General features: G+C 48.8%; 1 protein-coding gene and 1 long non-coding RNA gene across 4 annotated transcripts in view; one reads left to right on the top strand and one right to left on the bottom strand.

Moving 5' to 3' along the window:
• The window catches only part of MYH11 (myosin heavy chain 11), a 153,379-nt gene that overhangs the window by 22,160 nt on the left and 117,467 nt on the right, over positions 1-13,752 (bottom strand). For all 3 annotated transcript variants that reach the window (XM_032145242.2, XM_032145244.2, XM_058433910.1), the window contains exons 23-28: positions 13,596-13,733; positions 12,742-12,865; positions 11,623-11,794; positions 9,546-9,758; positions 6,710-6,854; positions 1,612-1,818 (exon numbers count right to left, since the gene is read on the bottom strand). In XM_032145242.2, the coding sequence (XP_032001133.1) occupies positions 1,612-1,818; positions 6,710-6,854; positions 9,546-9,758; positions 11,623-11,794; positions 12,742-12,865; positions 13,596-13,733 (999 nt within the window). The remainder of the gene's footprint in view (positions 1-1,611; positions 1,819-6,709; positions 6,855-9,545; positions 9,759-11,622; positions 11,795-12,741; positions 12,866-13,595; positions 13,734-13,752) is intronic.
• LOC131382353 (uncharacterized) lies at positions 81-6,783 on the top strand. Its single transcript, XR_009211768.1, has 3 exons — positions 81-268; positions 1,462-1,764; positions 6,637-6,783. It is a non-coding gene; the product is annotated as an uncharacterized LOC131382353 (long non-coding RNA).

Here is a 13,752-nt window from a genome sequence, read left to right as displayed (position 1 = left end):
GAACTTATTTGAGCCCCAATTGTATGGACTGGGACCTGATCCCACTAAATGGATCCTAGATCCCTGCCAAGGTTGGTAGAGACAAAGCAGCAGGTTTGAGAATCCAAACGAGTTGCTCTGGCTGGTCCACTCTCTAAGGCTGAAGAAGGGAGACCAGGATGGTAACTGAACATCCGAGGGATGCTGTCCCATCTCTTCCTTCCTCACTCCTACTCCTTTGTCCCTTCACGGACCCTTATGGCCAAAGCCAGAGACGCAGACCCTAAAGGTAAAAATGCCCTCTGTGTATTCTCTGGCTTTTACTCCCTAGTGTCTCTGCATAAGTCCCTTTGGAGGTGTCAGCCTACCCTCCATCTCTTCCATTGACAAGGAGGGTATGAATGATCTTGACACTGCTTATATGAGAGCAGCAAAACCCCTGCTCTCAACTGCATGTGGGAAAAAAACATCTCACTTAATGCTTCCCCTGCCCCTTGGTCCCTGGCTGTGAACATGTTAAATATTTATGGAAACTATGGCCACATCCCCGTGAGTGGGGAGGCAGGGTAAATGTCTATTCCAAGTGAAAGAAGACCAAAGGCAAACAGACCATGTCATTCATCAGCTTAAAACCCCTCAACAGCTTCACATCGCCCAGAGTAAGGACCAACATACGTGTAATAGGTTCTCAAAAGCCCTACATCATCTGGGTACAACCTCCCCCTCCAACCCCACTCTGTACTATCTCCCCCTACCCCCAACCCCAACGGGGCACTCTAGCTCTACTGGCCGTACGTCTCCTAATTTTTCTTTTTACCACAGGACCTTTGCACATGCTGTTCCCGCTGCCTGGTAGACTTATCCATGCTCCTTAGGGAAGCCTTTCTTGGCTCCTCCTCCCCCAGGTTAGGCCCCCTGGTTATTTACACTTAGGCATCATGTGCCTTCCCTTTGCTGCATCATTTGACATTCATTTGTGTGATTATTCATGTCTTTCTCTTCCCTTCCTTTCCCCTTACTTGGCTGGAGTCCTACTGGGGCAGGGACAGTGTCTCTTCTTCCTTGCTGTTGTATCTCAGGATTAAGCACAGTGCCTGGCATACAGCAGGTGCTCAATAAATAATTATCAACTTGGAAAGGAAGGTTTTTTTTTTTCCTTTTCTTTTTTTCCTGAGACAGAGTTTTGCTCTTTTAGCCTAGGCTGGAGTACAATGGTGCAGTCTCTGTACACTGCAACCTCTGCCTCTTGGGTTCAAGCAATTCTCCTGCCTCAGCCTCCCGAGTAGATGGGACTACAGGTGCCCACCACCACACCTGTCTAATTTTTGTATTTTTAGTAGAGACTTTTCACCATGTTGACCAGGCTGGTCTCAAACCCCTGACCTCAGGTGATCCACCCACCTCTGTCTCCCAAAGTGCTGGGATTGCAGGCGTGAGCCACCACGCCTGGCCAGAAGGTTTTTTTAATATTTAATTTAACAGGGAGATCATCGCCTCCCCTCCAGGAACGCAACTAGAGGAAAGGACTTGCCTTGCAGCAAGAGAGACCTCAGCAAGCTGGGAAGAGGCCCCTCCCCACAGAACTGGGCATCACCCAGCACTGCCCACCGCACCACCGCGCCACCGCCTCACCTGCAGCTTGTGGACTTTGTCATTGAGCTCCGCCCGGGCCCGCTCCCCATCGCTGCACTTGGACTGCAGCTCCTGCACCTGCGCCTCCAGCTTCTTCTTCTTGTGTTCCACCTCCTGCTTGGCCTGGCCCAGGACCCGCAGCTCCCCGGCCAGGTCTGCGTTCTCCTTCTCCAGTGTCTGCTTATTCTTGTCTAGGTTTGCCTTGGCCTGGCGAAGGAAGCAGAGGGGAGGGATGACAGGGAGGCTGTGGCCGGGAGAACGTTTCAGGCCCTGCCCTTTCCTCCCTCAGAGAGGTCCAGGAAGGCACACAGCAGGGGGCACACAATCACCAGTAAGAGATTTGGGTCTTTTTTGTTTTGTTTTGTTTTGTTTTTTTCAGATGGAGTCTTACTCTGTTACCCAGGCTGGAGTGCTGTGGCACGATCTCGGCTCACTGCAACCTCTGCCTCCCGGGTTCAAGCTATTCTCCTGCCTCGGCTGCCCAAGTGGCTGGGATTACAGGCGCCCACCACCATGCCCAGCTAATTTTTGTATTTTTAGTAGTGACAGGGTTTCACCATGTTAACCAGGCTGCTCTCGAACTCCTGACCTCAAGTGATCCACCCATCTTGGCCTCCCTAAGTGCTAGGATTACAGGCGTGAGCTGCTGCGCCCAGCTGATATTTTGGATTCTATTTTCCTAAAGCTCATGGGTTGCAATCTGAAATCCCACAAGCGGTATCCAACCTGCTGTCATGTCCCCTTTGACCCTTTCACTACTTTTTTAAAAAATGAGTTGCCGACATTTTAATAAATGTCACATAAAAATCTGGATTCCCAGCTTCTTTTTCTTTTTCTATTTTTTTTTTTTTTTTGAGAAGGAGTCTCGCTCTTTCGCCCAGGCCACAGTGCAGTGGCGCTATCGTGGCTCACTGCAAGCTCCGCCTCCCGGGTTCACACCATTCTCCTGCCTCAGCCTCCCGAGTAGCTGGGACTACAGACGCCTGCAACCATGCCCGGCTAATATTTTGTATTTTTAGTAGAGACGGGGTTTCACCGTGTTAGCCAGGATGGTCTCGATCTTCTGACCTCGTGATCCGCCCGCCTCGGCCTCCCAAAGTGCTGGGATTACAGGCGTGAGCCACCGCACCCGGCCTCCCAGCTTCTTTTTCAAAAAACTTTAATGTTTGAAGGCCTCTCATGGCAGCTCATACTTGTCATCCCCAGCACTTTGGGAAACAGGCAGGAGGATCACTTAAGGCGAGGAGTACAAGACCAGCCTGGGCAATGTAGTGAGACCCCCATCTCTACTAAAGTAAAACATTAGCTGGGTGTGGGGGCCACATACCAGCAGTCCCAGCTACTCAGGAGGCTGATGGCAGGCTTGCTTGAGCCCAGGAATTGGAGGCTGCAGTGAGCTGTGATCACACCACTGCACTCCAGCCTGGGCAACAAAGTGAGACCCTGTTTCAGAAATAAGTAGCTTTGGGAGGCCAAGGCAGGTGGATCACTTGAGGTCGGGAGTTTGAGACCAGCCTGGCTAACATGGCAAAACCCCATCTCTACTAAAAATAAAAAAACTTGCCGGGCGTGGTGGCGCATGCCTATAGTCCCAGCTACTGGGGTGGCTAAGGCACAAGTATTGCTTGAATCTGGGAGGTGAACAGTCTTCCATGTGGTGGTTTACTGAACACCTTTCTGGGGCTGGTTCATTACCTGGTCTGTTGGAACCTCAAGTGTAAGTTGATGCAGTTTAGATCTGTGTCCCCACCCAAACCTCATGTTCAGTTGTAATCTCATGTTCTATTGGATTACAACTGAACATGAGATTTGGGTGGGGATGCAGATCCAAACTGTACGAACTAGTCAAGGTGAACATTGGGACCTGGTGGGAGGTGACTGGATCACGGGGGCAGTTTTTTTAAATTTTTTTTTTTTGTGACAGAGTCTCGCACTGTTGCCCAGGCTGGATTGCAGTGGCGTGATCTTGGCTCGCTGCAACCTCCACCTCCCCGGTTCAAGTGACTCTCCTGCTTCAGCCTCCTGAGTAGCTGAGATTACAGGCACCCGCCACCACACCCCCAGCTAATTTTATGGTTTTTGGTTTTTTTGGCGAGACGGAGATTTACTCTTGTTGCCCAGGCTAGAGTGCAATGGCGCAATCTCGACTCACTGCAACCTCCACCTCCCAGGTTCAAGAGATTCTCCTGCCTCAGCCTCCCGAGTAGCTGGGATTACAGGCGTGCACCACCACGCCTGGCTAATTTTTGTATTTTTAGTAGAGACAGGGTTTCACCGTGTTGCCCAGGCTGATCTCAAACTCCTGACCTCAGGTGATCTGCCTGCCTCGGCCTCCCAAAGTGCTGGGATTACAGGCATGAGCCTCTGCGCCTGGCCTAATTTTATGCATTATTAGTAGAGATGGGGTTTCACTACGTTGGACAGGCTAGTCTTGAACTCCTGACTTGATGATCCACCCATCTCGGCCTCCCAAAGTGCTGGGATTACAAGCATAAGCCACCGTGCCCAGCCTTTGGGGGCAGTTTCTAATGGTTTAGCACCATCCCTTTGGTGCTGCCCTTGTCAGATCTGGTTGTTTAAAAGTGTCTGGCACCTCCCCATTCTCTCTCTTCTGCCTGCTCTGGTCATTTAAAACATGCCTGCTTCCCCTTTGCCTTCCACTATGATGGTAAGTTTCCTGAGGCCTCCCCAGAAGCAGAAGCTGCTATATGCTTTCTGTACAAACTGCAGAACCATGAGCCAATTAAACCTCTCTTCTTTATAAATTACCCAATGTCAGGGTGGGTACAGTGGCTCACACCTGTCATCTCAGCACTTTGGGCGGCCAAGGCAGGTGGATCACCTGAGGTCAGGAGTTTGAGATCAGCCTGGCCAACATGGCGAAACCCCATCTCTACTAAAAAAAAAATTAGCTGGGCATGGTTGTGTGTGCCTGTAGTCCCAGCTACTTTGGAGGCTGAGGCAGGAGAATCATTTGAACCCAGGAGATGGAGACTGCAGTAAGCCAAGATCACGCCACTGAACTCCAGCCTGAGTGACAGAGTAAGACTCCATTGCTCAAAAAATAAATAATCCAATCTTGGGTATTTCTGTAGAGCAATGCAACAACGGACTAATACACTAGTGACAGAACCAAATGCAAACTCCCAACAATTTTTAGGCAATGCTGCACCCACTTAATCTAGCAGAACCAAAAGCTTCCACTGAAGGGGATGTGGAGGAGCTGGAACGCTGAGGGTGATGTAACTCAGGCTTTCAGGAAAACAATCTGGCAGAAGGTCGCAAGCTAAAAAACTTACCCTGGGGAATGAAGCACAGGAACTACCCCAAAGGAGAGAAGAGCACCCAAGATTCAGCATTCAGTACTGCTATTTACCAGCTCCCACTCCCATACACCGCAAAGAGTCCAACAACGGGAGAGTGATTTGACCTAGTCATTCTCAAATTATGCCGGAGAGAGCTGTTCTGCCATTAAAATCAAATAATGACAAGTTTCCTCCAGTCTTTTTTACAAAAGAAAAATCGCTATGTTGCCCAGGCTGATCTGAAAGTCCTGGGCTCAAGCAGTCCTCCCTCCTTGGCCTCCCAAAGTGCTAGGATTACGGGAGGTGTGAGCTGCCATGCCTGGCCCTCCTCCAGTCTGCAGAGAAATTAAAGTGGATAGAATGTTCCCAGTTTTAAGTTTCATTTAAATCTCCCCAAAAGTGTTGCTACACCTTTGCTTATCCCTGAAGGGCAGTATATTAACGGGCCCCACCCATCCTATAGGGCTTCAGTCCTGTAGAGGCCAGAAAGTGGGGTCTAGGGCCAGACTGTCTGGGTGCAAATCATGGCTCTGTCACATACCAGCAGTGTGACCTTGGGTAAGTCTCTTCACCTCTAGGCACCTTGGACCTCAGTTTCTTTGCTTGTAAAATGAGTTTAATAGTACACATCTCACAGGATGGTTGTGAAGATTAATTGACATACTGTATGGGAAGCATTTCTGTTCGTTCTTTTTTTTTTTTTTTTTTTTTTTTTTTTTTTTTTTTTTTTTTTTTTTTTTTTTTTGAGATGGAGGCTCACTCTGTCGCCCAGACTGGAGTGCAGTGGCACGATCTCAGCTCACTGCAACCTCTTCCTCCTGGATCCAAGTGATTCTCCTGCCTCAGCCTCCTGAGTAGCTAAGATTACAGGCACATGCCACCACACCCAGCTAATTCTTTATAGTTTTGGTAGAGATGGGGTTTCATCATGTTGGCCAGGCTGGTCTCGAACTCCTGAACTCAAGTGATCTGCCCACCTTGCCTCCCAAATTGCTGGGATTACAGACATGGTGAGCCACCATGCCCAGCCTATTTTTATTGTTTGATTAAGGTCTCACTCTGTTGTCCAGGCTAGAGTGCAGTGGCATGACAGGGCTCACTGCAGCCTCAACCTCCCAGGCTCAAATGATCCTCCCACCTCAGCCTCCCAAATAGCTGGGACCACAGGAATGCACTACCAGGCCTGGCCAATTTTTTTTTTTTTTTTTTTTTTTGAGATGGAATCCTGCTCTGTTGCTCAGGCTGGAGTGCAATGGCATGATCTCTGCTCACTGCAACCTCTGCCTCCTGGGTTCAAGTGATTCTTCTGCCTCAGCCTCCCATGTAGCTGGGATTACAGGCATGCACCACTGTGCCCAGCTAATTTTTTGTATTTGTAGTAGAGATAGGGTTTCACCACGTTGGCCAGGCTGGTCTCGAACTACTGACCTCAGGTGATCCACCTGGTTTGGCCTCCCAAAGTGCTGGGATTACAGGCTTGAGCCACCATGCCTGGCCTACTTTTTTTAAATTTTAGTAGAGACAAGTTCTCACTATGTTGCCCAGGCTGGTCTCCAACTCCTGAGCTCAAGCGATCCTCCCGCCTCAGCCTCCCCAAGTACTGGGATTACAGGTGTGAGCCACCTCACCCAGCCTGTATGGGAAGCATTTTGTAAATAAATATAAGCTGCCATCATCATCATTGGAATCTTATGTAACTTTTTTTTTTGTCTTTATGCAGACCCTGACATATAGTAATTTGAGGCTGCTGATGTCACTCTTATGTGTCATCACCAAAAACCATCACCACTTACCCTCTTGAACTGCTCAAGCTGCTCTGTGAGCTCCTCCACCGCCTGTGCATGTTTCTGCCTCATCTCCTGGACCTGGGCCTCATGGGACCGTGTCTCTTCATCCAGGGCCTTCTTCAGCACCGTCACCTCCTGCTCCCTCTTGGCTCTTGACGGGAGGAACACAGTGATTGGCAATTGGGTGGAGACAGAGGGTCATCTCAGTGCCGTGCAAAAGAATGAGAGCTCCTCCAGGACCCAGAGCTGCAATCCTCATCACCACCCTTCTCTAGCTGTGTGACCTTGGGTCACTCACCTAACATCTCTGGACCTAAAATTTCCTCAGCTGCAAAATGTGGAGCATATCACCTGCCTAGGATGTCTGTAATGACTGGCCAACAAATACACAAAGTAATAGAATTGAAAGGATGTCTGTGAACTGCAACATTTTGCTTAAATATTAATGTTGGCTCTTATTTAATGAGCAGTTACTATATGCCAGGCCCTGAGCTAAGTTTTTTATATACATCATCTAATCCTCAGAGCGACCCAAAGAGGCAGGTGTGTTATTATTTCCATTTTACAAATGAGGAAACTCAGGCTAAGAGAGGGTAAGCAGTTTTACCCGTGGTGTCACAGCCATTGTGTGATGGAGCCAGAATTAGAAGCTAAACCTTGACCTTGAGTCCATGGTTTTGTTTGTTTGTTTGTTTGTTTGTTTGTTTGTTTTTGAGATGGAGTTTCACTCCTGTTGCCCAGGCTGGAGTGCAATGGCGCAATCTTGGCTCCCTGCAACCTCCACCTCCCGAGTTCAAGCAATTCTCCTGCCTCAGCCTCCTAAGTAGCTGGGATTACAGGTGCCTGCCACCACGCCTGGCTAATTTTATATTTTTAGTACAGATGGGGTTTCACCATGTTGGTCAGGTTTCGAACTCCTGACCTCAGGTGATCGACCCACCTTGGCTTCCCAAAGTGCTGGGATTACAGGTGTAAGCCACTGCACCCAGCCTGGTTTTTTGTTTTGTTTGTTTTTTTATCGAGTCTCGCTCTGTCACCCAGACTGGAGTACAGTGGAATGATGTCAGTTCACTGCAACCTCTGCCTCCCAGGTTCAAGGGATTCTCCTGCCTCAGTCTCCCAAGTAGCTGGGATTACAGGCACCCACAACCATGCCTGGCTAATTTTTGTCTTTTTAGTAGAGACAGGTTTTCATGATGTTGGCCAGGCTAGTCTCGAACTCCTGACCTCAGGTGATCTGTCTGCTTCGGCCTCCCAAAGTGCTGGGATTACAGGCGTGAGCCACCATACCTGGCCCATGCACTGGGCTTTTCTGTATCAAAGGCCAGGTGGCAAGGGAGCAGAACATTGTGCCTCTATGTGCATGTGACAGTGCACAAAACCCAAAGTAGGGGAAATAAACCTCAGGGTATATGGTGTTGGCACAGCTAGCATAGCTATATGCTATGGTATATGCTATGCCAACACCACAGATTGCATCAAAATACATTTATGTGTTTACTGAATGAATCAATGACCTAGTTTCACTAGAGTCAGGATTCGTGATCTAGCAGGCAGTTTGTTATTGTTGTTGTTTGTTCATTTGAAGTGAATCTTAAATTGAAAACCAATCTGATCAATTTTAGTTTTAAAATTTAACACAAAAGTTATACACACACATACTTGGGATTTGGAGCTTGGGGACTGACTGACACACACACAGACAGGAAGGAATTTCTCAAAAATGTTAACTGGTGTGACTAAGGGTGATTTTTGTTTGTTTTTTGTTTTTTTTTTTGAGATGGAGTCTCACTCACTCTATCGCCCAGGCTGGAGTGCGATGGTGCGATCTCAGCTCACTGCAACCTCTGCCTCCCAGAGTCAAGTGATTCTACTGCCTCAGCCTCCGGAGTAGCTGGGATTTACAGGCATGTGCCACCATGCCCAGCTAATTTTTGGATTTATAGTAGAGACAGGGTTTCACCATGTTGGCTAGGCTGGTCTTGAACTCCTGAGCTCAAGTGATCCACCTGTCTTTGGTCCCCCAAAGTGCTGAGATTATAGGCGTGAGCCCGATCCTAAAGGTGATTTTTTTTTATGTCTGCTTTTCTATAGTTTTCAAATTGTTCTGAGCATATCCAAGCTTTCCAATGAGGATGGTTTTGAATGCAGCCTGACACAGAGTCATAAACTTTCTTAAAACAGTATGAGATGTTTTTTCCAATTTGTAAAATTTTTTTAGTTCATCAGCTATTATTAGTGTTCGTGTATTTTATGATTTTATGTGTGGCCCAAGACAAATCTTTTTCTTCCAATGTGGCCAAGGGAAGCCAAAAGATTGTACATCCCTAGTATATACTACTCTTCTGATGAGAAGATGATGAGGGCCGGGTGCAGTGGCTCACACATGTAATACCAGCAGTTTGGGAGGTGGAAGTGGGTGGATCACTTGAGGCCAGGAATTCAAGTCCAGCCTGGGCAACATGGCAAAACTCCATCTCTATTAAAAACAAAAAATCAGCCAGGCGTGGTGGCACACACCAGTAATCCCAGCTACTCAGGAGGCTGAGGCATGAGAATCGCTTAAATCTCAGAGGTGGAGGTTGCAGTGAACTGAGATGGCACAACTGCACTCCAGCCTAGGCGACAAAGCCAGACTGCCTCAAAAAAAAAAAAAAAAAAAGAGAAAAGAGAAAAAACAACCACGCTCCTACAAGTTAAAGCAAACTGCAGCCAGGAAGGTAAATGCACAGGGGCTGAGAAATCCTGTGATGCAGGATTTGCTTTGGGTTTGTCCCCTCTCCTGCCCCCATCCCATTGGTGCAGTGGGACAGCAGGATGGTGGGACTGATGGGCCCCTCACCTGAGCTCCTGCTGAGTGGCTGTGCTGTCCAGCGTGTCTTCCAGCTCTGTCTTCAGGGCCTCCAGCTCCTCGCCCAGGTCTCGCTTCTGCTTTTCAGCCTTGTTCCTGGCGGCCCGCTCTGAGTCCAGGTCCTCCTGAAGGTCTGAGATGTGGCCCTCCAGCTCCCGGATCTTCTTCAGGGCATTGTTCTTCTGAGCGATTTCATCGTCAAGCCTTCCAGGGAGAGACCCACCAGAATGAACCCCCAGGGCCCTTGGTTCCTCTTTTACAATGTGGCCAAAAACTGTTTTCTGGGACCAGACACTTACGTTGCAGAGACATCCAACACCTATCCATGTCCCCAGGACTGCTTCTTGACATGCCAGACTATTTGAGATTAACATAGGACGTGAGTGCCAAGGTCTGACATCAAAATAGGTTGTACATGTGCATGGGTGTGTGTACATGTGTATGCACATGTGTGCATGTGTGTGCAAGAATGCAAAGCATTGGCCCCAGACTGGTAAGGTACCTGGTCACAGTAGGGACTGTGTGGAAGCTTTCTGAATGTTGGACAGTTATTCTTCCCTGACAACTGTCTGTTCTTTCTGCATTTGCTCAGTGATTGAGTACCCGCCCCATGCACAGCACTTGGCCAGCCACTGGTTGCGGGGGATATTCAGACTGGGGCTCTGCATCTGGTGGAGGTGGTGACCACAGATCAAGGTGGGCTGCAAGAAGCCCTGTTAAATGGCAGAATGCTGCAGGAGAGGCAAGCACTTTGATTTTACTGTACTTGTGAACGGGCGGCAACAAGAGAGAAAGTGAAATAGTTGGCTTGGGGTGAGACTGCAGAGGGTGGATGGGCTCTGAGGGTGAGGCTAAGGAAACTGGATTTTCCCTAGTAAGCCAGTGAAGTTAGGTTTTTGTTTTGTTATTATTGTTGTTTTGAGACAGGGTCTTGCTCTGTTGCCCAGGCTGGAGTGCAGTGGCATGAACATAGCTCACTTTAGCCTCAACCTCCTGGGCTCAAATGATCCTCCCATCTCAGCCTCCTGAGTAGCTGGGACTACAGACACACACCACCATGCCTGGCTCATTTTTTAACTTTTTGTAGAGACAGGGTCTTGCTGTGTTGCCCATGTTGGTCTCAAATTGCTGGCCTCAAGCAATCCCCCCTACCTTGGCTTCCCAAAGTGCTGAGATTACAGGCGTGAGCCACTGCATCCAGCCAGCAAACTTTTGTGAGCAGGTTTGTGCCCCAGAGGGATCTTTCCCTTCATCACCGTAGCACTGTCAACATAGCACAAATTGGATGACAAAAGAGCCAGGCCAGGGGATCAATCAGAAAGCTTTGAGGCTTAAATCCCAGCTCTGCCTCTTAGAAGCAATGACATTGCTCCTATTCCGTTACCCCTAGGAGGCTCAGCTTCCTCCTCAAAGACACCGGCAGTTGGCCAGGTGCCTGCAAAGGTACTGCTTGAAAATAACTTAGCACCGAGTAAGCAGGTAAATAATCATTCATAGTGGCTGCTGCAGTATCAGCATTAGTGTAAATCCAGCTAAGAGCCAGGAAGAGGGAAAAAACAGAGGAAATGGGTGGGGGACATTTAGAAGGACTGGCAGAATCTGAAGGTTGCTGCTCGCTGTGGGTTGGCAGAAACGAAAGAGGAGATTGGTGTTCACAAAAAAGAGGGTCCTTAGAGGGAGGGGCTGGGGAAAGGAAGGTCATTCCCGCCTTAGACAGGGGTGTTTGAGATGACGGTGGAAATTGACTCATTGGGCAATCAGAAATTCAGAACTGGGGTCTAGATGAGAAAAGCCTGGATGGCGGAGAGGTGGCAGCAACACCATGGGAGTAGGTGAGATCAACTGCAAAGAGATGATGTGTTGGTAGGGAAGAGAAGAAAGTCGAAGGTGAGGATCTGGGGGAGTGAACAGGGTCGGGAAGGCTTGTGGGAGGCCTGGCCTGGGAAATGAAGTTCATGCCAAGGGCCTGGGGCCACCTTGACCAAGACAGCCACTGCGAATGAGCGAATGAGCAGGGGCCCAGGGGATACATGGACACACAGCAAATGCCCCTTGCCAGCCCCGCTACCTGGCCAGGGCCGCCTGCAGCTCCTCCTCCTTCTTGGCCAGCTGCATCTTGAGCTCTGCGATCTGCGCCTGGAGGTCAGCGATCTGCTCGTGGAAGTCGCTGGCTTCACCCTCCAGCTTCCGTTTCAGCTTCTCCAGCTCCTGCCGGCTCTTCTCCTCCTTCTTTAGCCGCACTGCAAAAACCAAGGTGCTCTTCAGGAAGGGGAGGCCCCAGAGAGATGCCCGGCAATGAGCCTTCCTGCCCAGGCATTTTACACGGAGGAGATTAACACATCTCCCCATCAGTAACCATCATAGTCACGGCCTGGACCATTATCTCCGGATGAACAGCACCTTTTATCGTCGTATTATTATTATTATTTGAGATGGAGTTTTGCTCTTGTTGCCCAGGCTGGAGTGCAATGGCACAATCTCAGCTCACTGCAACCTCCGCCTCCCAGGTTCGAGTGATTGTCCTGCCTCAGCCTCCTGAGTAGCTGGGATTATAGGCGCTCGCCACCACGCCAGGCTAATTTTTGTATTTTGAGACAGGGTTTCACCATGTTGGCCAGACTGGTCTCCAAATCCTGACCTCGTGATCTGCCCACCTCGGCCTCCCAAAGTGCTGGGATTACAGGCGACAGCCACCACACCCAGCCCTTTTATCATATTAGTGTGTGTGATGACTGAGGGTGATTTTGAGAGGTGGGATAGAGTTAGTTGTCACTCATGGGATGATCTGCCATCCTCAAATTTCCTTTCTGATTTTCCTGCTTTTAAAAATACCCATTCAAGGCCAGGAATAGTGGCTCATGCCTATAATCCCAGCACTTTGGGAGGCTAAGGTGGGAGGACTGCTTGGGCCCAGGAGTTTGAGACCAGACTGAGCATCACAGTGAAACCCCATCTCTACAAAAAGAAAAAAGAAAAAAAATTAGCTGGGTGTGGTGATGCACGCCTGTAGTCTCAGCTACTCAGGAAGCTGAGGCAGGAGGATCACTTGAGCTTCGGAGTTTCGGGCTGCAGTGGGCCATGATCGCACCGTAGCACTGCAGCCTGGGCAACAGAGGAAAACCTCATCTCTAAAAAAAAATAATAAAATAAAATAAAATAAAAATAAACCTCTTGGTAGCTGGTTTACCTTCCAGTTCTGAAATCATAGATTCATGCTTGTTTTTCAGCTTGGTAAGATTCTTGGCCTTTTCTTCCTCTTCTGCAAGATTTGTCGTTAAGTCACTGATCCTCTCCTCAAGGAGTTTTCGTTCCTTTTTGGTGTAAAAGAAAGAGATAGCTTTAGCATTTTTCTTTTCTCTAGAATCTATGTTTCATTTTTAAGTGATTTCCATATAAACAGTTGAAAGAAAAACCCACATTATAACAAAATACAACTAGAGCTTTAAATGGTAAAGAGAAGTCCCTTAACAATTTCCAAAAATTGGCCATTTCTCATCTCATGCCAGTCTGTCCCTCACATTGTATGGTCAGCCAAAGGTACCCTCCTTCCATTCCTGCCACTGGCCAGCTCTTCCCTGCCCCAGGGCCTTTAAACAGTGGGCCAACCAGCTGAGATGCTCTTCTACTCCCCTCTAACTGCTCCTTCATCTTCAAGTTTCTGCTTAAATGTCACCTCCTCCAGGAAGCCTTCCCTGAATACCCTTCCTCTATCCCCCACTGCTGTATTCTTTTTTTTTCTTTTTTTTTTTTGAGACAGAGTCTCACTCTATCGCCCAGGATGGAGTGCAGTGGCACGATCTCAGCTCACTGCAACCTCTACCTCCCAGGTTCAAGTGATTATCCTGCCTCAGCTTCCCAAGTAGCTGGGATTACAGGCACCGGCCACTACGCTTGGCTCATCTTTGTATTTTTAGTAGAGATGGAGTTTCACCCTGTTGGCCAGGCTAGTCTCAAACTCCTGGCCTCAAGTGATCCACCTACCTCGGCCTCCCAAAGTGCTCGGATTATAGGCGTGAGCCACCGCCCCCGGCCCCTACTCACTTTTGACAGTTTATTGTTCTGATCATCCATGACCAGGATCTCATCCTCCAGTTTCTTGATCTTGGCCTCGGCCGTGACCTTCTCAAGTTGCAGCTTCTGCCTGGCAGCTTCCTCCTCCTCCAGCTGTTCTTCAAGGTCCTTTGTTGTGGAGGGAAAA

Source organism: Hylobates moloch, unplaced genomic scaffold (genome assembly GCF_009828535.3).
Source record: "Hylobates moloch isolate HMO894 unplaced genomic scaffold, HMol_V3 SCAFFOLD_23, whole genome shotgun sequence".
In the NCBI taxonomy this organism is placed as follows: domain Eukaryota; kingdom Metazoa; phylum Chordata; class Mammalia; order Primates; family Hylobatidae; genus Hylobates; species Hylobates moloch.
Note: the sequence above shows the minus strand (reverse complement) of the source record. Positions and strands in the feature narration are given on the sequence as shown.